Below are 26,759 nucleotides of genomic sequence, written 5' to 3' on the forward strand. Positions count from 1 at the left end.
ATAACCTGATTGTGTGTAATCTTCTGAATCCTTTATTAGGTGAAGTATGGCAAAAAAAAGAGAGAAAATATTACTTTAGGATCATTGTAGTGAATGCTGCTCTTACGGGCAGCATATCTACCCTCACTGAACCATAGTGCATCAAAATCGTACAGAAAAACGTAGATTTTACGCACAAAATAGTGGCGTGTCTGTTGCACTAAACAATTGCTGTTTTAACAAAAAAAAAACTAATCGTTGAGAAAACAAATACTTATGCAAATCTCCAAAATTCGCATTACAGCTGCTACAAAGAAATGAAGTATAATCATCATTTCATAACCATGGAAGTTTACTCCAATAAACCCGACTTAATACTTGTAACTTGTGTCCAGCTCTCTCTCTCTACACTGCAATTTGGTTCTATCTTTGGCATCTGTTATGTATGGCACGGAGACAACACAGTAGGATGAAACTAAGTGCCTGTTAGGTCACGTTAAAGACAACGTAAGCAACTACTCCATTGCCGGCAGAGGCAGAGTGTAACACACACTATAAGATTCCATTCCCAGTCACACTAATGGACACTCCCCCATACCAGTTGCCTCCGTGGTCCTCTCGGCCTCCCTAGGGATCTCCTCTGTCCTGTGCCCTATGTCCATCATCCGTCGGGTCTCCAAGGCAAGTCTTTGCCAAGGAGGACCTGTCAGTAGATGGGCATGGAGCAAAGAAAATCTCTGGGGAGGCGAGAGTGATCTCGGAGGCAACTGCGGTCGTGGAGTGCCAGTTCGTGGCAGAGGAGAATGGGGCAGTGGAGATGGTGGAGGCACCTTTCATTTTAGCCTTGCATCTATTGCAGCGGCTTGTTTGTGCTCATGTGCACGTGTGTGATCCGGTACTTTTTTCCGTTGTACTACTACCGGCTTCCGTAACTATACCAAAATCCCTTTTAGCTAAGAAGCTTCCCGAAAGTGTCCTGAACTATATAAAATCAAATTTGCCATTAACAACGGTTTTAAGGAGCGGGTTAGTGCTATTTTTGTCCTGTAAAATAAAACCATAGGGAGCTACGAGGGTACCCTTGCTTGAGGTGTCTGGTGATTCTATGGTGTTAACGTTGTATGCAGCCGCTAAAACCTTGCTTCTGCCGTATCAGAACTATATGTAAAGGCCCCATGCATATATAAGATGGAACTTCTGTAACCAATATTCTGTATGCCTCTTATTTTCACTTTTATCATTGTTCATAAGTTCAACGTGAGATATTTTCTGAAAAATCCATACGTATAAGCTTCTGAATCCTTTTTTATCAAAAAATATGGCAAAAAAAATACTTTAGGATCATTATAGTGAATGAAGCTCTTGCGGGCAGCACACGCACATCTACAGAAAAACGTAGATTTAAAGCACAAAATAGTGACATCTTTTGCACTAAACAATTGTTATTTTTAACAAATATCCAAATCATTGAAAAAACAAATATTTATGCAAATCCCCAAAATTCGTATTACAGTTGCTACAAATAAAAGAAGTATAATCATCACCATTGAAGTTTACTCCAACAAACCCAACGTAATACTGGTAAGTATTGTTGCTAGTCTAACAAAGCATGCAATGGGCGACCAATAAATTGCATATACTAAGTGTACAGTTTTGCAATTCTTTTTACACACGGCTATCTATGAGGCTGCTAAACTCCAATCTCAGTAACAAAAAGAAAGGCCGAGTTGAGCCAACATTTCTTGACAAAGTGCACTAGCCGCTAGCCACAATCTCATGGATGGTATCGCTAACAGTTTCATCCTCGGATCTGACAGCAAGTTTCATCGCAACATCCTTTGGACCATCAAGTCCAAAAGACAACCGCACAAGAACCTTCACATTTCCTATGAATACACCTGACAACAAGCATGTGTGTGACCTTGAATTGGGTGGGACTACCTCGGTTCCCTGCAAATAGTGAACAAAAAAATTACAAGAATGATATCAGCTTCCCAGAAAATAGCCTAGAGTTACTAATGAACAGACACCAGTTAAAGATTCTCTATTCTTTTTCATTTGAAAAATTCTTGGAAGTTATGAAGATAGAGAAATCTCTTGCAGCTCAATGGCACCATTACAAGTCTTATGTCTAGATGATGTCAGATTCATGTATGACTAACTTTTGAGCACCTAATAATCTTTTTTTAAGTTCTCTGGGCATACAATAGCATTTACATGCATTCATACCCTCCTTGTGCCTGGATTTTGGCAATGTCACAAGGCTCAACTTCAAAATCTTTGAAAGGAACTAGGCTGGGTGAGAGCAATAAAATCTTTAATATGCACCAAACGTATTTGCTATATGTAAATAATATCAAACTCTGAACACTTGGGCTTGATCTTTGTGCCATAAGAGTAAGTATTTTACTCCCAAACCAAATCACCCAAGAATATCTTCTAATTCAGGTCACCAGTGAACCTCTATGTCAATGTGTGAATGCACATGTCAACAGCATTTTACATGCGGTGTCTATGTGGCTTGAGTTTAGCAATTGTCAAAGTTCAACTTCAAATTTTTCAAAGGAATTAGGTTGGGTAAGTCTATATGCATCCACTGAAAAAGCACATGACTAATATTAAACCTCAAATTTGTGTGTGGGAAATAGAAAGTCAACTTCTGGTATATGCTCTCGAATAAGTCATGCAGAAAATGAATCTAACAAACAAAACAATACCTTGTTGTGTAGTAAAAATTGTGCAAACAGCTCATAACCATTTCAATATAATGGGTCTGGTTTCCTAACAAACATTTACCAAAGCAGCTATTGACGCCATTGGCTTACCTCACAAGGCTGCATCCCAAGAAGATTAATGACGGTATTTACAGCTTCAGCCAAATTCTCCCTGGGGCCAAGACCATATTCATCCACTCGCTCACAGTCAGGGCCCATGCTTTCCCATGCACTCCTGAAATTAGACACCCCCACTTTCAATATGTAGTCTGCTGTGACAACCTCCAAATCCTCCAGTTGGTATTCATCTTCAACACCATCATCTTCTGTCTCACCAGTGGTTGGGTCAACCTGGTCAATATCCAATACATGAAGCAGTGATTAGATTTCCACAAAAATATTATTGTTTTATTTTCCACAAATTCCGTGCCAGAGAAAAATAAAATAAGCTCCACGCTTGAAATATACACTTCGTGATATATACCAGGGGTCTAGGACTAGGACAAAGAAAAACCACAATGCTTCCCAAGGATAAAGGGGACAAGTACCTCTTTAACAATAAATTTCAGAACATTCGAAAATTTTCCAGCAATTGGCAATCCCTCAGGCTTCTCAAAAGCCACAAATGTTTGCCCAGGTGAATCATAAGGAAGAGATCTGAGAGGCTTTGAGAACACTTCAGAGAACTCTTCTGCTTCCGATGCATCCACAATCACAATAACCTGGAATAGAGGAAAAATTTATACAGAAGACCTGGAGTTGCATTCTAGTATGAAATTATACAGTATCGATACAAGTCATTACATCTTCCAATAATTGCTCTGGTATCGTGTTTGTGCAGTTGTATTGAAACACAACATGCCGATCAAAAATGTGCTTAACAACATTAACTGCATATTCTGTCTCCGCTTCAGTAAGCTCCACAGGTTCTGAAGACTGATAAGAAAGCAACATCAGAATACATAGTACATATTACAGTATATAAGGAAAGAAAATATAAAGTATATAATTTTGAAACAAGAACTAAGTAAAATAACCTTAAAAAGCTTCCCAAAGTTTGCAAACTCGGGAATGGATAGAAGCAGCCTTTCATATGCATCTGCAGTAGATGGGGGACCACTAGGAGGAGCACCCAAACCAGTAGGCTTTTTACCAGGGGCTTTCTTCTCTGCAAGTGGTTGAGACTTGACCTCCCTGGGCACTGAATCAATGTCAAAAGCCTCTTCTGAAGGCTCCTGCATTCACATTAAAAACATGCAATATGTCCATAAGACCTTAACCAATGAAAAGCAAGAAAATAAAATACAGAGAACTTACGTAGTTTTTCAAACTAGTCTCCAGATTGACAAGCGGGATAACAAATGACCCAAAGAGGAAATCTTTCACATCTTTATCTGTCTCGACAACTGAACCATCACCTCCAAGTGTGTTCAGATAAAGTGTTGCTCTGTCACGAACCTATGAAGAAATCAAAATCATTCAGATATAAATCAAAGCAAGTAACAGCGTTAAAGTTTACACACTTCTAGAGTTGCAAATTGTATGATCTCATAAAGCACATAAGTATAGAAATGTCTTGTAAGATATGACAGAAATTCACCTCATCATCACTATCAAAAAGACACCGCCTTAGCAGTACAAATATGCGGGGCTGCAAAGAGTAATTAGGAGATTTAAATTAGTCGAAATATCACCCTAAAAAAACAAAAAGTCTAGGAGAAATTTAGAGAAAATAATTAATTAACCGAGGTGAGTAACACCTTTAGTGCATCAACAGCAGCACCAAACTTTGCCAATGTGCTCACAGCACTGGCCCTAACAGTCGCATTCTCAAGATGTACTCTGTTATAAATATAACGAATATATTTGCTGGGGTCAGAAGTTTTTGGTCCTTCAACTCCCAGGAAGTGCAGTATCTAAGGGATAGAGAGAAAAATTAACAATTAAAGATAAAAATCCAGAAGCGCACAAAGTAAATGGCAAAGGACAAAACCAAAATTACTACCTGTGTGGACAAATAAGTGAATTCACAATCTTCAATAAACTCACAAAGATGAAGCAACCCACTTTCCTTAGCATCAGGGATATCTCTAATAAGAATCACAATTGAATCTACAATTGCTTTCTTGTAATCAAAGCCACCTTCTTCCCTAAGAATGTTACTTAGGAAATTCATCCTGAAAATAATAACAGAAAAGAAACCAGTAATTTAGACCATTCATCTAGGAAAAACATTCAAATGAAATATGTAACTTCTGGGGGAAAGAAACCTATAGAATGACATTGACATATACTCACAGAGATCTATATTTTAAAGGGAATTTCAAGCATAGTGATCTTATTGCTTCAACAACAACAATTTTGAACTCATCAGCAATATCAGACATGAAATTTGTAATCTGCTTCATAAGACGGTCCACACTTGATTCATTTCCTGTCTTCAATAGAGTAGTTATGGCAAGTGTGGCAATGCTTCTGTTCTGGTCAGAGATTAAACTTTCCATATCAATATTGCAGTTAGTGACTGCCATCGGATGTGTCATTGCCACCTGCAAAGTTCAAAGCCACACTCAACCATTATAAAAAAATGTATGGATCAAGTTCGACACATCTTATGAGATTAGCTACAATACTATATTAAGGAAAATGAAAAGATTTTATGATTCTCTATCAACTTCCCCGAAATTATAGCAGGCAAGAAAGCAAAATGCTCACTTCAGAATGGAGGCTGTCATGTATCCTATGTCAAATTTAACAAAAGCATGAAAAAGTATTTTCTCTGAAATTTAAGTAATTAAAAAAAGTTAACCTTGTTCAAGGTGCGGACAGCGGCAAATCTCAAGACTGGCTTAGATGAACTTAAGAAAAGCTGAAGAACAGTAATTGCCGGTGTTAATTCTCGGCTAGTTACTCCATTGAGCTCTGTAATTGCCCTGGCAGCTTCAAAAATCACCATCTCTGACTTGTGACGAAGGCAACTCTCAAGATAATCATAGAAGGGGCGGTCCCCTGATTGTGTATTATTTCCTGACTCCCGAATTACCTGCAGATATTATGCTATCTAAAGATTACGCAAATAAATATCACTTCAGTGAGAGCTATTTATGAAAAGGGAAACACACCTGACTTGTATAACAGACCAAAAGGCATTGAGCCAAAGGAGAGCGAACATTTCCCCTGGTTAAGCTTGTAACCAGCTTGCTAACAGCGAGTCGATCATTCTGCCGTATCTGAAATGTTGTAAGCCACCATGTGTTAGTATCAACACTCTTTGTAGTTTATTTGTTTTTTATCATAATAGAAATAAGATCCCCAGAAGGTAAAATCAAAATTACATGATGTCGAATTTCCATCATAATCATGCTCAAACAGTAACTCCATAAGGCAACTATATACAATTAATGCAGACTAGTTTCTACTTATTTACCACAAGAGGTTGAAAGCATATAAACCTTTGAAAAACTAAGTGATAGAAAAACTTTTCACAATGCATCCACAAGTAAAATACTGCTGTAGTTGAAGCAAAGAGTGTGAATGGAGTATGATGCTAAAGGTCTCAGTCACAGGAGACAGCATAAAACCATATGACGGACAAGAAACCAAACAATCAATATCAACTTCGGCAGTTGTATTTCAAGAAGTGCAGTCTTTCATTTACTTTTTGCAAAATTACTTATTTAATGAGCTTATACAGAAGTCAAATCCTTCAGATAAAAAAGAATAGTTATGAATCTCGGATAGTAGCACGTAGCGGATGACCCAAAAAACACTATAGCAAGGCAGCAGATCAGGGGATGGCCACTATTCTGAAATTTTTTATACAGTTTATGTAACGTATAATATATACATATAAATTCTCAAAAATGATAAAAATTACACAAAATTTATGACATTCATAATTAACAATAAAAAGTCATAGGTGTCTTAAGCAAAAGATACAAGTAAATACCAAGTGAATCTAATATACTCTTTATGCAAGAGCCCTTTGGGCTCAAAATGTGGACAATGCAGAAGCCCGCCTATGTTGTGTTGCAATTAAAATTTTATTCAGAAAATTGGGGGCAATAAGGATCAAATTCTGGACTACTTGGTCATAGAAGCTCTGATACCATGTGAAGAACTATCTACCCCAAAAGCTTAAGTTCTTGGGTGAAAACACCTGAAAAACTTTTATATCTAACAGGTTTAACAGAAAGTAATGAAAAAGACAAGTTCATACTGAATATTCAATGAATTTTAAATGTTATAAAAATAAAATTGACCATGCAAAAGGTACTCTTGCTACATATCTCAGTGGCTGATGAATTATTTTGCAGCACTGATTTACTATCTGAGAGGGCAACAGAGCTTTTGGGTTTTCAGTAGAATTTGTTTTAATACACCAAGAAATGTAATTACTAGAATCTTACAATTCATGATTTGAATCACAATTTGACTAGTCAATGATTCATATCATGTGATGAATCACAGATAACTATGAATCTTAAATACATGAATGAATTGGCCTGCTTCTGTATCACCGATGTGAACTGCAATTCATTGTTTTTAATTTTTTTTACTTTACTTTTACTACTTATCAAAGAAATTGAAATGTTTGATAAGCTAAGACTGTTAAATGAAAAGGAACTGAAGGAACACTTTTGAACACACAATATTTGATTATTCAGATATCTATTTTTATTCTTCTGAAATTGGGTTTCACACTATCACTCTCTCTTTATGCACTATATTTGGTTGTTCCATTGCTCTATTTTTGATCTTCTAAAATAAAGGTTTCAAGCATGCTTCTAAAATAAAGGTTTCACATACACTTGTGATTTTGTTTTGTGACACTTATGGCGATTTTTTAGTTTAAAATTATTACATTGGGTATTACACGTCATTTATCATTTATATGATAAATTAAAAGCTATTTTCAGTGTGTTTTTGAATCTTAGAATTCGATACAATTTATGATTCATGATTCAAAAATTAGCCAAACGATTCATGATTTGGATCATTTGGTAATATTGTCAAGAAACTACAACATCAAACCATTCATGCAACGCAACATACCTGATGCAGCAAAGCCAGGGCATGAAATTGCACAAGAGCTGCCCTTGATTGAACAGCTTCCTGAACCTCATTACTCCATCTTTTTACAATCTCGGGATTTGTCTGATAAGGGGGGACATAAAATAAGCAGGCAACACATATGGAATATGAGATAAGGAATTACAAATAGATTTTGTTAATACCTGGAGTATATGAATGCCGCTAACTAGGGCTGCACTTGCAACAACTGGATTCTTGTCTACAATAGCCTGTTTCAGATATCGCTCTATTTGAGTAAGGAGAGTTCCATCCGTGATACGACAAAGGACACGAATAGCATTAGCCCTGTACATATCAGTCTTACTATTCATGTCCTTCATGAGAGAGCTTGTAACGATGATAACCTGGTAAAAAAGTAAAATAAAAGAGATAGAACGGTCAGAATCTCTGTTTGTGATATACAGACAATATTCGTGAATCTGACTGCTCATGAAAATTGCAAGAATTTGTAACCTCATCTGCAGAAGGGGAGAGCTCCTTTATGATCAGGTAGACCATTCTCCTTAACCCAAGATCCCGAGACTGGAAAAGCTTAGTTACAGAAAAGAAAACTTCTGTGGCTTCGGTCTATGAAATTACAACAAGAACAAATTATTGAAAAGGGATTCGTAACAACTCTAATATAATTCTGCAAAGCCATTCTATAAACAACCACAAATATCTATGAAATAGAAAAGACAAAGAAAAACCTCTTGACCTTTGTAAATGTCTCTCCCTGATTCAGTAGATATAAAAGTTTTGTGATAACCTGGAAAAGAAAAAGATAACAAACAAATTCAATGTCAAATCCAACCATTGAATAACACAATGAAAACATAAGATCAATTAAAAATAATAAAAGAAAAACCTGTGAACATCTCCTAGCATCTAGTTGTGGGTCATTAAAAACCCTGGCCTCCTGAAGAACAGCTCCCTTTTCAATTCCCAAAAAGGGAGAATACTCAGCTGTTAACCAAAACAATCATAATTCATAAATTAATAAGAGCATTGAGTCATTTATAATACAAGCTGAACTCATCACAACAATGACCAAAATGAGAAGAAGAAGCAAAAGCATTAAAAAAATCTAAATTATCCATCAAGTATCAACTCATCACCATAGACATGTTTAAACAAGCAACTGCAATTTGCACATAATTGACTATATGCATAGCAAATTATACGTCTTGGATAGATTAAAGTTTCCAAAACGACAAGTTATAGTTCAAATCCAATCCAAGCATTGTGATCTGTGTCATTTGCAATTGGAAAGCAAAATTAAACATTGGATCTGGAAGTGAGGGAGTGTTATCCAGCAATGGCAAATAAAGGAAGAGTTAAACGCAAAACAAAATCACAGCAGAGAGCAGATCGAATTGCGAAAGAGAAAAAACAAAAGAACGAAGGAATCACCTTCGTCGTCGCGGTCATCGTCCTTCTTCACGAGCGGCTGAGCCATGTGCGGAATCTACGAGATCTGGAAAGAGCGCAATCGCAACTCTGCAGGTGCCTCTGCGCTGATGCGAGTGCACCACTCAAGTTTGCAAACAGAGAAAATGGTTCGTCAACAGAAAACAAAAGAGAAGAGGGCTTTGTAGTTGTAGTACGAGATTGGGTGGATACTACCCACTGTGTCCTACCGTGTTACTCTCTCGGTGGGTAAAACATCACTGGATTTATTATTACAGCTTTATTTTTGCATCTCTCTTTCTCTTGCATATTGTATTCATAGTGTTATTTTTTTATTGTATATTACTGTTTTTATTTATTTCTTTTATCTTACTACATCAGCAAAAAAAGTATGCATATTTTTATCTTGCTACCTTGCATATTTTTTATTTTTGCATGTCTCTTTCTCTTGTATATCGTCTGGTACTATTTTTCTTTTTATTTTTTTCTACATCCATCTCAACTTTATCATGAAAGGTGAAAAAACTACAACCACCAAAAAATGTAAAAATATTATTATTATTATTATTATTATTATTATTATTATTATTAAGATAACAATTACTGTAATAATAAACTTTCAATCCCGTCAGTAAAAAAAAATGTGTTGATAGAAATTAAGATAACAATTACATCCAAAAATACTTCTCACAAAATTATTATTTTTTATCAAAATTGCATTTAGATTGTTGTAGAAGAATGAAATATTTATTTGTCAAGGACTACTAGCATTTGAATATAATATTGAGAATTTAATTAATTTGAGTTGAAATAAATATGATTAAAAAAGTAGAATAAAATGATATTATGTTCTATTAATTAAGATTAACTAAAATAAGATTAAATATGATAAAATATATTGTATTTCATTAATCTAATATCTCTCCTTTTCTTTTTCTATAATTTGAATGACACAATATAGATTTTTTTTTCCACTTCATCATAAAATTATTTAAATAATAGAATGATGATTTTTATTTAATTTAGCATTAATTTATTTAGATTTTACTTAACTTAATTTTATTCACCATTATATGTTTAAATATAATTTAGTTTTCATTAATTTAACATGGTATCATTTATTAGATATGGGGTTCTCAAAATTATTAGTTGAAACGGATTCAGCAATTGCAGTGGATCAGTTTATCCTGTCTAACAATCATCTTGCTTTCAAGCTGGTTAAGGAAATCAAATGGCGCAGAAGAAGAAGATCTGGCAGTTAGTGAAGTTTCGCATGTTAACCGTCGAGCAGACTGTTGCTGATTCGTGTGCGAAGTTTGCTTAGTCAAACAATTGTAGCTTTATTTCTTTTACTTCGATTCCTGATTTTGATCATCGTCTTTTCATGAACAACTTTTTCTGTAATGTTGATTTGCAAGTTAATATAAGTTCTGGTTGAGGGCTCTTTGTCCTCGCCTAATTAAAAAAAAAAAAAAAACTTGTATGTTGTTTTGAGAGCACGGGGATACGAGAATTTTACATTGAAAATAGTTTTTTATGTTAAAATTTCACATTATAAGACCATGCGTAAGTTTTATATTTTATTTTTTATACACATTAAATAAATAGTGTTTTATAAAGATAAATGAGAAGAATGACAAACATAAACCAATTGTTTTTCAATTTTGTCCAAAAGGGGAGGGGAAATACACTTGTATATAACTCATTACATCGCATGTGAAATACTTAAAAATTTAATCTAAATTTTAAATTGTGTAGTGTGATAACTAATAAATGATAAATCAACATTGAGTTTATTCAAGTAGAATTGAGCTTGAATTGTTTGAGTTAGGTATTAATTTCAAATTTTATGAATAATAAATAAATAAAATGATTGAAATATAAAATTATACTAAAAATAGTTAGTTAAATTTTATTGGACAGATTAATCATCAATAAAAATCAATAAATACTTTTAATGCTTATAACATAACAAAATAAACTAATAAATGATAAAATGAAATAAAAGAATACAAAGTTACAAAATTATATAAATTTGAAAATAAAGAAGATAGAAAAAAAATAAAGAATAGAGATGGTTAGATTCTTTGAATTTAACTCAATTTCAAAAGTTAATTTATGGGGTGAGGGTTGTCCCTTACTTATAATGTGAGACTTCAATTTTTTTCAATACATTTTCTCACCAAACACTTTTAGATTTAATGTGTGGTTAACATAGTGGGTAATTATTTGAATGAGTCTTGGATATGTTTTAAAACAATCTTAGATTCTTAGAATGTGAATTTAAGTCTAATTCATTCTCAAAAGTTAGTTCATTGAATGTGGATTATCTCTCAATTATATACTCTATCTTGATTTTATATCTTATAGGTATAAGACTTGAGTTTTTTGTAATAGAGAGTTTTGTGTTATCATTCAACTTAAAAGTCACACATGGTAAAACATAAATAATTATTGATAGATATGCATGATGTGTCTTGTTTGTTTATACTGCATGTGATTTGGAATATATTTTAAAATTGACCAAATAATAAAAATTAGACATTGTTGCCCGAGGCAAACTACAAATGTTATTGATGTTACGGTATCTCATTTGGTGTATCTCATTTTGCAATATTGTTGTATAAGGCGACATATAAGCTTAGTCATGAGTAAGTCATATCCAAAGGAAATTCACCCTTTGGGTGATTGGATCCATTAAATCTTACTGTCTATTAACATTATCCTCTTCAGTAAAAATTGATTCGCTAACAACATTAACATTTGATACTTAAATGTATTTTTACTTTTACTATTGACTTTTCTTCTTGTAAGAATAAAATTGTATATGATCTAGAAAGGTTGATGTAATAATAAAGATGGGAGAAAAAGAAACATCCCATCTCATTACTTAGGTTTTTTCTTTTGTTTGCTAAAGAGCCTCTACCCTTATTCCTTCAAAGAACTCCTTGTTTTCTGCCTTCTCCAAATTTCCCATGGCTCTCTTTTTTACTCTCTCCCACTTCATTGATATTATTGTTATTATTACCATTGTTCAGCAGCATTAGTAATCCTTCCGAAATCGCATCATACCCTATAATTCTTAGTCCAACCACGTCCTAGTTTGATGAATGCTTATGCCTTGTATATGGCTTATTGGTGTTTGTGATTCCAATATAATGGGAGTTGGTGCTGTGTGTGGTTGGTTTAGCAAGGGTGATGAGAGAGTTAAGTGAGTGTAGTAGGGTTTGAGAGTTATGGTTATTGCTTGATAGGAAAGATGTAATCTTCAGGGTAAAAAGGATGGTCATAGTAAGAGAGGTTTCCACTTTCCACACAGACAGTAAATTTAGTTTGTTTTGTTTGCTTGAAAAATATATAGCTCCAGAAACTCAAGCTAAATTCGATAAAAAGAAAATGAAAAATAAAAAGACAAAAAAATATAAAAAAAAAAACATTTTTTTATTACTCTATTTTTTCTATTTTCATTTTTTCTTTCTTTCCTACTATTTGTTTATTAATTTTTTTTAGTAATAAATAAATTTAAAAATAAAATGAAAATAGGAATACATGTGCAAAATAAATAGTAATTTCTTAAGAAATAATTGTGGAGGCTCATAATGTACTAGTCCCAGCTGTCAACGGGGGAATATTCGCGAAGAGAGAGAGGGCGGTTGCAATTGCATAGAGAAGTGCAGAGAGAGCGCAGCGTAACGACTCAGTCAAACAGTCGGTAACTCTTTCTTTTCTTTTCTTTCTTTCTCCGATCGCATCGCTCGCAACCACAATCATGCCTTCCCGAAGAAGAACTCTCTTGAAGGTCATCATTCTCGGTGACAGCGGGTTCGTCTCTCTCTCTCTCTCTCCCTCCCTCCATTTGTAGGGTTTACTTCAATCACAGATCTCTTCTCCCTTCTCGCTTTCCAACCTCTTTCTCCACTATCTCTTCAATTCTTTCATTCCGTTAATTCTTTTTACTTCTGATTGGATCATTTTGTGAAAATTTTCATGGATCACAAGAACCGTAGCTTCTGTTACTTGAATCTCTTGGACAATTGTAATCGCGCTTACTTGATTTATTAGTTACAGAGATTTTCTGTTTCCATCGGTTCTTTTTTCTTCCTTTTGAGGACATTATGTAATTTTGTTGTTGATGTTTCGCAGGGTGGGGAAGACGTCTTTGATGAACCAGTATCCTTCTGTTTCTGTCTACATACTCCGTGTTCTTTACTTTGCGATGCAATTTGCTTTCTATTGTTTAGTACTGCATGTAAACTATGTATTTTCCCCTAACATATGTAATTTAGGTATGTGAATAAGAAGTTTAGTAATCAGTACAAGGCAACCATTGGAGCGGATTTTTTAACCAAAGAAGTGCAATTTGAAGATAGGCTTTTCACCTTACAGGTTTGTGAGCAGTGCTTACCTAGATTTTCCTATCGTATGTGTTATGTTACCCCTAATTTTGCTGGAGAATTATTGGTTTGTAACCTACTAACCTCCTTTATGAATGAGGCTGTGCATGTTGATTTTGCATGATGTAAGTTTATTGATCAAATCATCTATTTGCCAAAGCGTCACATATATGTGCACATTAAACCTTTGCCATGCCTATTTCTTGGATTAAGTTTCTTTACTCATTGCTCTTAATGTTAGAATGTCTAGAAGTGTGTCTTTGAAAGTAACGTCAATCCATCACTCACCTAATTTTTACATTTGTACATCAGAAATGTGTAAACCTCCATTTAAAGCCAATTGAACGGGATTCCAAATGCACTATAAATTGTTTTGAAATGTGTAGTTTCTTGAATTTTGTGGAAATGGTCTTGTGCATGGGATTTAGGTAGTGCACGATGCTGTTTCCTGTCATTTCTAAGATATCAATTATCCCATTTGTTGAACATGTGACATTTGAGAGTAGTTGTGATCTTAATACGGACTTCATTGTATGGCTTTTGTTAGTTGTAACATTGAGACTCTTTGGGATGTTATATAGACTGAATCTAATGGGATAGAGAACTAAATCTATTTAAATGATGACTAGATTTCTAATGATTTATGGCTAAATTGTTCCGTTGCCCTTTTAAGAGCCTTTATGTTTATGGAGTCTTTCTAGTTGAAGATTGTGATTTGCGAGTCACAACTGTCATCACATTACAGTCATACTCTTGCAGTGTGTGGAAATTATGTTTGGGTCTATTCTACATCTCATATTTCTATGTCTTTTTAAAGTTTTAGGTTACAATAGTTCAAATTTTATTTTCTTATTAATTTTAATGTTCTTAACTTTACAGATTTGGGATACAGCTGGCCAAGAAAGATTCCAAAGCCTTGGAGTTGCTTTCTATCGTGGTGCTGATTGTTGTGTTCTTGTATATGATGTTAATTCAATGAAATCATTTGACAACCTTAATAACTGGAGGGAGGAATTTCTGATTCAAGTATGCTTTTATTCCTCTCTTTATAAATTTTCTCAAGCTATGTTGTGCAGATTTTACAACTTTTAAGATGTGTGATCACTTTGGCAGGCAAGTCCTTCCGATCCAGAGAATTTTCCTTTTGTTGTCATAGGAAACAAAATAGATATTGATGGTGGAAACAGCAGAGTGGTATTTACCCACCCCCTTAAGTTTGCTATCTTCAATGTTTCTTTTCTCTTTTTCCAAAGTTTTGCCCACATCAGGCACACACATACTCATAAAACACCTAAACACATACTGCTAAACATATGAACACTACCAAGTTCTTGTGTGCAGGTGTCAGAAAAGAAGGCTCGGGCTTGGTGTGCATCAAAAGGAAATATTCCATATTTTGAGACATCTGCCAAAGAAGGTATTAATGTTGAAGAAGCATTCCAATGCATAGCAAAGAATGCCCTGAAAAGTGGAGAAGAAGAAGAATTGTAAGTTCTTAAATGCGTGCATCTCTTCTTTCATATTTGTGAACTGAACAACTGAACTCACTAAGGCACAAATACAATAAGCTAGATCCCAGATTATGAGATTGTGTTCATTGGTTGAGGGAGCATAGTTTGGTTTTACCAGTGTTCTAATTCACAATTTTCATGTTGTCTCTTGAAATCTGAAAATCCATCTATAATTTCTGCTTATTGAGACAAACCATTTGCTATGTTATAACGAAAAAAAGGATTACGGGCATACTTGATTAATTGCAAGCTGATATTGTTTGTAAAGTGCATGTTTCCGTTTTTTATTGTATCTGTTGGCATCATAAACTTGGTTGTCATTTAGCAGCTTTCTCCAACCTCGTAGATACTCCAATGTAATTGTACTTACAAATAGAGTACTAAAACGAGACATTTTTTTTTTAATAATCTTGAAAGAGCATCACTAAAGTTACATATGCAAGGATAAGACTATGTACAGTACAATGGCCCTCCTATGCGAAGAGCCTTTGGCACTAGGGTATGGTAGTTTTTCTTAATCTTGAAATAGCACTACTTACCATGACACAATTTCAACAGCTTCAAGAATTAGTATCGGAGATGTTAGTTTGTCTATATAATTGTGCCCTGCAATTGGTTATTGGTGTATCTCGATTGCAGTATTTTTTGATAAGTTCCAGATTATCTCTTTCTTGGAACATATCTTGGGGAAAAAGTTTCACTAAATTGATCTTGTATGCTATTTCATATAAAATTACCAGTCGAACCAAAACAAAATACTTTTTTTCGTAATTGTTACCTAGAGATTATAGATATTATTATTATTATTTGAAACTTGAATTGTCCATTCCTCTGTTATTGATATTACCTTTTGGGTTTTTTTTGTCCATGTGGTAATTTGTGCTTTATTGAAGATACCTGCCAGACACAATTGATGTTGGAAACAGCAGTCAGCCACGGGCAACAGGATGTGAGTGCTGAATATATAGGTTTTCTTTTCAATACAATAAAGTACATTACTTCAAAATGATAGTCATTGCTGTGTGTGAGGAGACATCATTGTACATTAGTGTTTGCTCAAGAAACAAATTGGTCCAATGCTATACGTTGGGTGCTTGTTTGGTTTTGTGATAATTGCCCATATCAGTTGTTCTACATGTATGCTATTCCGATATTGTGAAAGAAACAGCGTTAGATTTTTCTGAAGTTATTTGTTTTGCATTGTCTATCGTTCATACTCGACATCAATAGTATTTTTTGTACGTCTATTTTCGTTACAAATTTGTTAGCAACCATGATTGTTGCGGTCATGCTTAGAGCTTCAGTGATCAACTCTCAACAGGAGTTGCTCAGTGATCTCTTGAAGTATTGAAACCTAAATAGATGGTGATTTTCTATTCTATAAAATAGAAGCTACCTACGGAATAATTTATATCCTTGGGTTGTCTTAAATATGGCGTGCAAATATTAAGCTCATGTTTTTATAAATTACTAGTGAGGAGAGGCATTCTGTGTCTTTTTACCTATTTTAATTAAAAAGAAAAAAGAAAAAGAAAAAAAAAACTAACATGAGTATTGGGTAATTATTAGAAGAGAAGTAATAAAAGTTTAAAAACTGACAAAGGATAAAATAATCTAATCTAATGAAATGTATACATCAATCAATGGAAGTATTTCCTTATAAGTATGATGCTGGCGGTGGATTTTCTTTGGGTTTGGAAAAAAGTTGGCTAAGGAGGTGGAGGAGGTGGAAAAATCCTTCCTTCTGTATAACTACGGCACACAGCGACTTACAAGGTGTATTTTCCTAAACATGCGAAAAACTACTGAAGTAGTCCGCGCAAAAACAGACTGAAAAAAGAAATAGAATCACTAATTATACGTATCTGACTATTGGTCGGAAGGTGTAATCATTGATATCTAAACCAGTAAACAACCAAGAATAGAAACTAAAGCATAGTTTTCGAAAGTCTAGAAGAAATGAGGAAACCCTTGTATTAGTTCTATGATTGTATGCATGTCCAGTCATTGTTTTTGTAAGTTCATATGATGAAAAGTTATTCACTTAAATTTTTAATGACAATTAACAATGAGATAATATTGAAATAACTTATGATGTTAAGAATTAAATGGAATTTATACTTAATTCTTGTTTGAATAAACTTTTCACTACTTTAAAAAAATCAAAATTAAAATCAACATGCACACATTAATTTATAAATTGTCATTTTATTTTTTCAAAAATTAGTTTTAACTAGAGCATAAAATAATTTGAAAAAATAGGCTATACACTTAACAGTGTAAAATCAAATAATTTTAGCTTATATAAAAAATCAATTTATTTTATCCTTTTTTTTTACTAAATGAAAAATTCATCCAAACATGTTATTAAGGGCAGGAGAAGAGGGGTTGAGATGTGAGTCAAAATCAAAAGCAAGAAATGACGGGAAAAAACAGCCATAGACTGTAGCCAACACTTGATCATTGCCAGACTGCTATATATTCTTTATGAAGTCATCCAAATTTCAATATGCTCTCATCCAATAATAATGTAGTGAATAGCATTCAAGTTAGAGGATTGAAGGCGCGCATTTTGCACAACTATCCACTAGTTTTAAGTTAAACACCTCAAAAATAAATATAAAAAAATCGGTCTACAACTTCAAATCTATCAGTAAACTTCCGTCCTCTCATCTGCGGCTGCTCCTAATAACGGGGAAAGGATGAGCTTCCAATGCACACTACTCTGGTCACCGAATTCCCAATACTACTCAATTTGGAGTTAGTCCTAACCAGCACTTGACCTTTGCAAGAATTTACTGGATCAAATGACCATCTGTTAATAATAATGCAAGCAACAAGGGTCTATGACAGAAATGGTAATAATAGAACCAAACATATACATACATATATGTGTGTGTGTGTGTGTGTGCTGGAACTAAAAATTTATTTTTTGGTCTTTACATGTGACACTCATTTTCAACTTGGTGCTTGTACCAAAAGTTTTAGTTTCAACATGTCCAATTGTGGTCAATTTCATCCTCGTCGTACTGTTATTATGATACCGTATATTGCCGTTACGTAATACAGAAAAGGGAAGGAACTAAATTAAAAGTAATCAAATCAAGCAATTTGGAACAGAAAATCATTTCAAAATACTGACCGGCAAGTATTTGGCAATGTACAAGGGCAACCAAACAATTTATGTCAACATGTAAATAAATTAAGATGGGAGAGGCATCCATTCTATTATAACCCATGAAATTCTCCTATTGTAGATTAGTTTATCTATCTATTCAGTTCAGTTCTCATTTATCATACTTGGTCAAATCTATTAAATGGAATGAGGGAGTTTAGGGCAATGTTGGGCAAAATGAGGAAAAAAAGGACTGGTGAAAAATTCCCAATATAGGAAAAAGAAAAAACCAGTTAAAAATAAGGTCAAAGTACAAAATCAGCACTTCAATCATGGGAAAGGGGCTGTAATGTTTTCTCAAGTTGAAATATTTAAAGCTTTCATCTACACAAACTTGCTAAATATTCTCAAGTTGAACTCCATATGTTTCTTCTGCTTCTTTGCATTTCCTAATACTTGTCTTTTTACGCTATTTCCTTTCTATTTACTTTGTCTAAATATACCGGACATTGACTAAACTATTCTAATAATATTAAACTGAGGTACTATAGGGAATATCCTATCTTAACCTCAACTAAAAAAAATCCACAATACAATGAGAATGCATACTCACATTGTCAAAATGATGGCGAGAGATCAGTAAGTATGAAGACATGAACATTTTTCTATATGTATTGACATTTATTTTGTCCCAACAGAAGAAAGCTTTTCCTGATTAGATGGCCGAACTGAATTTCCTGCTGCAGTTGAAGGTGTTAATGGGTTTTGAATAGTTGCTACCGTGCCTGCAGGTCTAGAAATCAGTGGTCTTGGTGGATTCATCATCATTTGTGGTCTTGGGAGTGAGTTTGCAATATTTGTAGGAATTCTATTGGTTGGTATAGATGGTGGTACACCTCTAGATGAGGAAGGTGGTATACCAAGCCTTGATGCAATTATCAAAGCACGCTCATGATAAAGCTTATGCCGTGATCGCTCTACATGCTCCCTTGCCCTCATCACCACATTCTCCACATCATTGAAAAAAGCCAACTTTGTTTCCAACTTGTGCAACTGCAAGCAGACAGAATTTACCAAGACAGTCAGGAGCAAAACATGAATACAATGCAATGAGATCTTTACCAGGCCATCAGATTACCTGCTTTTCTATCAACAAGGAAGTAAGCTGTCGAATTTGGTCTTCTTCCTGATTTGCTAGAAGTTTTGCTTTTACTGCTGCTGCAGCAAGTGTAGAAACAGCAGCACGTTTCACTTTCTCAAAACTGCTATCCTGTTTAGTCTTTGTACCATCATCTTCCACTTTTGCTCCATTATCTGCATTATCTTTACCTGCCCCTGTATGTTGATTTTTGTGGATTAAAGTTGAAATATGACAAAGACTCCTCAATTATTGAGTTAGACCTTAATTGCTCCAGTACAACTCTAATTTCATTTTATGAACAACTACGACATCTCTTCCTCTTTTTGTTTGAGTGTGTGTGTGTGTGGATGAGAGAGGGAGAGAGGGAGAGACCTGTATTTGGACCATTTTCAGCACTAGAATTTGATCTAACTGGATTTGAAGGTGACATCACTTCTACATCCTTTTCTGTCCCATTACATTGGGATGATTTTGATGTAATTAGTGGCTGAGAGTCAATCTTTTCCAATGGCAAGGAATTAGAAACTCCATCCACATCCATTACTGAGTCTGTTGTTTCTAGAGATTCATGAGCTGGATTTGTAGACTCTGGATTTTGAGGCTTGCTCTTAGTTGAGGGAATAGCATCAGAAACCATCTCAGCATCTTTTGATGTCTCTGATGGAAGAGAATCAGACACATGCCTGTCCTTTACAGAAGGGCAAGGTTCTTCAATTAAAGTTTCCTCCTGAGCCTTGTCAGAACTAGATGGAATTTCAGCCTTGGATGTTGAACCACCTGAATTATGCAGAGTGCCAGGTGCTTGATCATTGGGTAGCTTTGCATTGTTGAGATCATGACACTTGTCAAGCCCACATTCATTATTAACCACCGCTTGTTCCTTTGAAGAAATGGGTATTTCCGAGGCGCCATCATCTGCAGAAGCAGGCTTTCCCTTGTCTTCTAAAGCATTACTTTCAATTTTCTTATTATTGTGATCAGTTGGTAAATCTTTATCCTCCAACGTTGATTTATCCTGGTTTACATTTACTTCATCCTGGTCTCCCTCACTTTTAGAATCCCTATGATCCATTCAGACACAACATTGTAAGTCTCAATCAACAACTGGACTAGTTATGGAACTACCAAAATGCAAACTCTCCATATAAAATTTTAAATAGATCACATACCTCTCAGAACTAGTTGGTTCCTTCTTGCTATCTGGCGGATCTTCTAGAAGAAAGCAACACCTTGCAGCAAGCTCGGTGCCAGGAGAATTTCTTGTCATGGATTTTATGGAGCTGTGAGCTGAAGCAACAGCCGCATCAGAACCCACCAAGTGTGCAAGAAAAGTTGCCTGTAGAAGAAAACAACATAATATTACATAGTAAGGGAGGATGTGTTGGATTGTATATAACACTGTAAACATTATTTAACACTTGCAATTTTATTTTGCAACACTTGTTATCTGCGCGACAGACATGATCCAGTGCACAACCAACAGTTGCATACTTACAGCTAAATATAATAATTAATTCAAAATTATTGTTCTGAAGATAGGGGACTTATTAAATAATTTGAATTAGATGCCTATAGCATACCCCAAAAATACAGAATCAAGTGTTACTATTCATGCACTGAAGCATTCAACTTACCAGTGCCATGACAGGATTACCCACATCAGCAAATGAAGAAGGGCCTTCAGGTCCAGGAGAATAACCAACAGCCGCAAATGCTTCCTTAAGAGCATTTATAGCACAGTCATTGTCTGCTTCCTGATCAATCTTTACCTTAACAGCATCTTCTGATTTAGAAGTTTCCTCGCTGGCTTTCTCATCACTGCCTTCTTGTAACTTTGGAGTCTCCTTCTGATTCACTTTGACTTCGAGATCTTCAGCTTTGGAAGTTTTTTCACTGTCTTTGATGCCATCGCTAGTATGATTCTCAATACATTCTGAAGCATCTTTGTCCATAGATGAGTCACTTTTTGTTGCAACTGGATCCGCAGTTTCTTTGCAACCAGCATCAACATCATCATCACAGTCAACAAAGGTATCCTCAATTGGCATTTGAACAAAGTGCAATATGCACTGAGCTTTTGTTTTTGTTCCAACATGTTCTGCAATTTCATTCCAGTTTTCTTTATACAGTTCTAATGCTTCAAGGAGCAGGAGAGTCTCCTGATCAGTCCACTTTCCACCATTAACCCCTGCAACTTCAGCTGGTTCCATGAGTATAAAATCCAATGAAGACATGCCAGAGCCAAATCTTCTATTACTGAAGCAGTCGGTACATAGATCAAAATCTGCCTGTCAGACACATCACAATATTGATAAAATATACAACATGAAGTGCAGGATCAAATTAAATAATCATGAATAACACATTCCAACAATATATTAGTGATAATTCAACTAAAGAGTGAAACAGTTAACCAGCCTGTTGCTAAGTAAATTACAGAAACCATTAAACCCACAAAATCAATCAATATATACAATACCTTTTAAATCAGCAAACAGTTAGCCTCTCATGATGAATGATTCTTTTGTAAGTTCACTAGTATTTGAGAAGGTTTCAAAAATTGACTGTAGTTCTTCCACTTCTCTAGAAATGTCCTTTTATGGTTGGCATTTAAAAAAAATATTTTGAAAAATCTAAATTCAGATAAGATTGTAAACTAATTCCATAATATCAAGCTACAAAGTTGATTAACAGAAAACATTTATTGGAGACATTATTAAAATGTACAGATAATTTAACTCCTCACTGAAAACACAAGGTAAACCACAAACGCACCAACCAATGCAAATAATGCTACAACCTTTAATAAGAGCACGAAGTTTGGGACAAGATTGCATTTGAGTAGTATACAAGGAATAATTAATAAATATAAGTCATATCTTCAGTATATCACTATAACAAGCGCTTCAATCACTCATTCAGTAATATATACCAACCTGCTTCTGGCAATGGTAACGTTTGCGAGAACAATCAGCAGAACAAGAGTTGCAATGGTACTCAAGCATCTCAACTGCTGGCCCCTCTTGTTTCACCAACTCTTCAGCAATTGTAGACTCTGGAAACAAGCCAGAGGTCGTAGCTGGAGTCATTTGGCTAGACCTTTGAACAGGTGGACATAATTGGAGAGTTTCAAAGTGATACAATTTTTCAAGCAACAAACTCTTTTCTGCTTCTCCATCATCACTGGCAGTGGCCACAGAAGAATCCATTGAAGGGAATGGATGGAAGTTAATTAAACCCCAATAGTCCAAAAACTCCATTACCTCTTGCCTGGCATCCGAGTCTCCAACATTAAGCTGTGACATATCTTTCAATTCAATTTGTACATTTGGATTTGAATGAAACTTCTTCATTATCCAATTCCTTATCTCCATGTATACATCAGAAGTCCGATTTTCAGTCTTGCCACTAAAGAAAGAAGGCAACATTTGCTTCTCAATTGGATGAATACATGACCATGAAAACCAACCTGAAATTGAAATCCAAAGATAAAAATGGGTAACTGAAAAACAAACTTTTTAACCTTTGGGTCAAAACTTAAAATATGCTTATTGCAATTAAATATTGAACCAATAGAAAATAAACCATTGGGACATGTGGGGCACCAAGCATTTGCATAACAGTATTACTAGTATCTTGTTGGACAACAGAAGCATTGTACTTAGGACTAATTAATGTAGCATGGTGCTAGAAGGCTCCTCACTGTGCAAATAGTCATTGTACGCAATCTTACCCTTGCAAAGAGGTTCTTTCCGGATTCAAACCATGACCAACTGGTAATCAAGGCACAACTTTACCATTACACCAGGGCTTGCTCTCATGATAGAAATTAGTAATTATACTGCTCCCTTCTTTAGATTATGCAATATACTTTACTCCCAGACCCAGTGGTAAGGATGATAGGTTGCTGTGTGGTTTTGTTCTTGTTTAGACTTAAGAAAGTTACAAAAAACTAAACATAAACACTCAATCAACATCCACACAGTTCTTTCTGATCTTCCTTACGCCTATCTACGACGAAAGACTACACTCTACAAACCATTCAAGTCAAAAGCTCAACATAAGGATTCCAACAATAATCTTATGAATAAAGCTCCGTTGAGGCGGGAAAAACAATACGAAAAAAAATAGTTCATTAATCATTAGTGAACCAAAAACGGGAAGCAAGGAGTCACACTGTTATTAGTTATTTTACTTGTCCTTTTATTAGTTATAAGCTATTTTGCTAAGTCACATTAGGCGAAGGTCGGCTCGGCCTAGTCAAATTTCAGAATTTAGAACAACCACACACAATTTCCCACACCAACCCTCCTCTATCCATAACACTACTCTAATGTAATTTAGAAAAACAGATCAGTTCTCAAACACCTACACATACCTAGGGTAACGAAATTTAAATTGGGAAGGAAGACCAGCACAACTAGGAAGAAGAGCAAACTGCAAATGGTAAAAACATGAACTGAGAGAACCTATCATGCACCAGTTCAGCCGAATCACTCGTTCATTGCAGAACAAAAAAGTGAACAACAATGACATCAAACAAACACATAATGTTTTTTCACACTATCCACTGCAATTCAAGCCCTAAACCTAAACAGAAGCAAATTAGGGTTTGAGAGAAGGCCCAAAGTCTAACCGCAGTGGGTGGGAACCACGTGCGCATTGGCACCGCGAGATCTGATAGCTTCGAATTCGGCTTCAATCGCGGCCTCGAGAGTCTCCCACTCGCTCTCCTTTTTGAGCTGCTCAGCCAGCGCCGTGGACTCAGCAGCGGAAGGGTGGGCGCGTTCGGAGCGTTTGACGGCGGCGGGAGCGGAAGCGGCGGCGGAAGAGGAGGCGGAGAGGTTGTTGGGGGTTTGGCGGGCCCTGGTGAGGGGACCATTGTGGGGGGCAGGAGGGAAGAGCGGTGAAGCCTTGTCGCGAGCGGCGCGTTTGGAGGGTGCGGAGGAGGAACCGGAGGCGCTGAGGGTGCCGAACTTCCTCTTGTTGGCTCCGGCGCGGCGGCGAGACGTTGCTGGCTCCGATGCCGGCGAATCGGCGGCGGAGGGAGCGGCGTCGCGGCGTTTCTCCTCCATAGAGACGAGAAGGAGAAAGAGAAAGGGGGGGTTATTAGGGAAAAGAAATATTTTGGTGAGTGAAACTGTGCTGGTGCTGGACTTGTCTTCCAAACATATACGTCATCTCACTGCCCTGACCCTCTTTTTTGTTATTTCCAGCTACGCCTTTTACTGCTTCCCCCACTCACTCCACTCCTTGTGCCTACTGTAATAGGGAAATGGATTTTGGATCTCTCCATTTTCTCTTTTCATCCTCACTACATTGTTTTTATTTTTAAGGATAAAAGTAATTCCTTTAGTCTTAAGATATTAAAAAAATTTAAGCCCCTGTTTGAGGTCATTTTTTTTAGGATTGAGTTTCAAAATTTTAATTTTAGTTTTAAATTTTTTTAAAACCTGTATTAAAATATGATTAATTTCAAAATTAATTTAAGAGTATTTTTGTTTGCAAATGACAATAGACGTGTTAGTAGCAACAATGATAGAGATATTAATGGTAATTGAAGTGAGAGTGGTGGTAATAATGATCATAACAAACATTTTTTATTTTCCATTCCATTTAATCTCTTGTCATATAAATGACATCTCAACCACTTACATGAGCATTATGTTACTACCAATATACCGCAATTAACAATTGTGGGTTGAGCATTATAGAAGGGATAAAAATATATTTTAACCTTATTTTTATTATTTGAAAATTAATTTTACCCTCAAACATGAAGATTAAATTTAGTAAACATCATTAAATTTAGAAACACAGATTGATAATGATTGCCAAGTTCAAGGATTAAATTATTTGATTATATAGCATTGGAGACTGAATTAATTGGTATATCAATTTCAGACTAAATTATTAACACTTATTATTAACAATTACAAAAAAAGTTACTGACTAATTTTTTATATATAACATTGAAGACTAACTCAATGTATTTATAACTTCAGGGACTTATTTTATATATCTTTCACACTAAATATAAACAGATACAATAAAATTACACAAATATATCAAAGGGAGAAAGGGTGGTCACTGGTGTGAAGGATGGCAAAAGAAAAGGCAAAGACTAGAAAGGATAATCATCAGAAGATAAAATCAACAAAAGTATTCAGATTAAAAAATGGATAAATCATGTGCTGTCATGGCCAATTACTGTTAGCAATATTACGCATTCCTTTGTTGTGATATATTAATAATGATTTCACGTGGAAAATGTAGTTGACAAACTACCCTTTGGATTCCAGTTCCATGCAAACCAAGTTCAGTCAAAGATTCTAAATTTAATACCCTTGGCAGTTGCCACCATTTGCAATTGAAACGAAACAGTGGAGTACATATCAGTTAGTTGTCAAATCTGAGATGTCATTGAAAATGTATTGTTCCCGCTAAGAACAACCATATTGGAAAAAAATATTACATGTACCCCTGTTCTTCTGAAATTGTCGATTTCCAAACTTTATTCTTCTTCGTGAAAGCAGTAGCTTGAGAAAATTAGAAAATTAAATTCTTTTTTTTCTTAAATTCATTACAGACATTATATTCAAAGTTAGACATCTTGAGTAAATTGTTTCTAAAGACAACGTCCCTCACAGCTAAATTCTTAATTGCTGGCAAGTATTAACGGATGTCTTGAGTAGAATTTATTATTATATATTGTTACAAAAATGGTTAAAGTTTTTTACTTTAAATTTATTATGAGAGGCAGGGAGCACAACATGGCCGAAGATATGAAATTTGTTGTATATTGTTAAAGATTTTTACATAAACGCCAGAGAACAGGGAGCACAACATGACCGCAGATATGATGAGGATATTTTTTTGTTCCTTTTTATTTATTATTGTTTTACTTTTTTATTTTTATATACACGTTTATGTATTCTGCTTTTTATTGTTTTTTGTGTTGTTTGTTTTAATGTTTTCTTTTGTTTTTGGTCTATTAATGAAATGGGCCTATGCAGCCCATGTTAACTTTTGTAGGCAATTGCTTCTTGTACCTTTATAATTGCTTCCTGCGCCACTGTAAATTACATTCCGAAATGGGGTGTAGGAAGCAATTGCCCATTTTGTAACCATACACTTTTTTTAACGGGCTCAAATGGTCCAAAATAGAATCTCATTATTTGCAATAGAAATAAAAAGGGTGAATAAAATTGACTGTCTACAGTGATATACTTAAGAAAAAATTGAAAATAAAAGGATTGAAATGTAGCAAAAAATAATGAAACATGGCGTCTTTGTGCAAGTTTAAACAAAGTTGAGGTCAATTTTTAAAACCTTTTAGCCCCTGCAAAACCTGAAAAAGAGTTCGATACTAAAGATGGATATTTAATATATATATATATATATATATATATATATATATAT

General features: G+C 34.9%; 3 protein-coding genes across 5 annotated transcripts; 1 reads left to right on the forward strand and 2 right to left on the reverse strand.

Moving 5' to 3' along the window:
* Positions 1–1,446: 1,446 nt before the first annotated feature.
* On the reverse strand, positions 1,447–9,422 carry LOC100789362 (coatomer subunit gamma-2). Of its 2 annotated transcripts, XM_003541008.5 has the most exons (18): positions 9,180–9,422; positions 8,635–8,732; positions 8,485–8,535; positions 8,241–8,354; positions 7,931–8,131; positions 7,749–7,850; positions 5,816–5,923; positions 5,503–5,736; positions 4,992–5,242; positions 4,699–4,870; positions 4,454–4,609; positions 4,294–4,344; positions 4,011–4,151; positions 3,731–3,928; positions 3,498–3,629; positions 3,242–3,415; positions 2,805–3,044; positions 1,447–1,929 (listed from the first exon to the last, which is right to left on the reverse strand). In XM_003541008.5, the coding sequence occupies exons 1-18, from the start codon at positions 9,223–9,225 to the stop codon at positions 1,735–1,737; spliced, it is 2,664 nt and encodes an 887-aa protein (XP_003541056.1). In that variant the 5' UTR covers positions 9,226–9,422; the 3' UTR covers positions 1,447–1,734. The 2 variants fall into 2 exon arrangements, with proteins under 2 accessions (XP_003541056.1, XP_040863297.1); XM_041007363.1 differs by having other exon boundaries at positions 8,485–8,732; positions 9,180–9,417.
* A 3,443-nt stretch (positions 9,423–12,865) lies between these two features.
* Positions 12,866–16,245, forward strand: LOC100305642 (uncharacterized). The gene is given in 7 exon segments (NM_001251489.2): positions 12,866–12,998; positions 13,320–13,346; positions 13,463–13,562; positions 14,450–14,596; positions 14,684–14,764; positions 14,912–15,057; positions 15,975–16,245. Coding segments are annotated over 7 exon segments (621 nt in total). The 5' UTR covers positions 12,866–12,945; the 3' UTR covers positions 16,042–16,245.
* Positions 16,246–17,525: 1,280 nt separating this feature from the next.
* Positions 17,526–24,615, reverse strand: LOC100786881 (SWI/SNF complex subunit SWI3D). 2 transcript variants are annotated; one of them, XR_417043.4, is made up of 8 exons: positions 23,974–24,615; positions 22,274–22,806; positions 20,972–21,625; positions 20,507–20,673; positions 19,710–20,398; positions 19,335–19,531; positions 18,810–19,249; positions 17,526–17,879 (listed from the first exon to the last, which is right to left on the reverse strand). XR_417043.4 is itself a non-coding variant. In XM_003540632.5 (7 exons), exons 1-7 carry the CDS (start codon positions 24,410–24,412, stop codon positions 18,878–18,880), a joined length of 3,051 nt encoding a protein of 1,016 aa, XP_003540680.1. In that variant the 5' UTR covers positions 24,413–24,615; the 3' UTR covers positions 17,526–18,877. The 2 variants fall into 2 exon arrangements, 1 of the variants encoding a protein (XP_003540680.1); XM_003540632.5 differs by having other exon boundaries at positions 17,526–19,249.
* Between the last annotated feature and the right edge of the window lie 2,144 nt (positions 24,616–26,759).

The sequence above is a fragment of the Glycine max genome, chromosome 12, assembly GCF_000004515.6.
Source record: "Glycine max cultivar Williams 82 chromosome 12, Glycine_max_v4.0, whole genome shotgun sequence".
In the NCBI taxonomy this organism is placed as follows: domain Eukaryota; kingdom Viridiplantae; phylum Streptophyta; class Magnoliopsida; order Fabales; family Fabaceae; genus Glycine; species Glycine max.

What these genes read in the sequence shown, in the direction of transcription:
- LOC100786881 (XM_003540632.5), bottom strand. Translation starts at nt 24,412, where the DNA reads ATGGAGGAGAAACGCCGCGACGCCGCTCCCTCCGCCGCCGATTCGCCG. An exon ending in GTAATCCTGTCATGGCACTG is followed by an intron (nt 20,674 to 20,971) that starts GTAAGTTGAATG and finishes TTTCTTCTACAG; the next exon opens with GCAACTTTTCTTGCACACTT. An exon ending in CCTTGTTGATAGAAAAGCAG is followed by an intron (nt 19,250 to 19,334) that starts GTAATCTGATGG and finishes GTCTGCTTGCAG; the next exon opens with TTGCACAAGTTGGAAACAAA.
- LOC100789362 (XM_041007363.1), bottom strand. Translation starts at nt 9,225, where the DNA reads ATGGCTCAGCCGCTCGTGAAGAAGGACGATGACCGCGACGACGAAG. An exon ending in CCCTGGCTTTGCTGCATCAG is followed by an intron (nt 5,924 to 7,748) that starts GTATGTTGCGTT and finishes ACAACATTTCAG; the next exon opens with ATACGGCAGAATGATCGACT. An exon ending in TGGTCTGTTATACAAGTCAG is followed by an intron (nt 5,737 to 5,815) that starts GTGTGTTTCCCT and finishes TAATATCTGCAG; the next exon opens with GTAATTCGGGAGTCAGGAAA.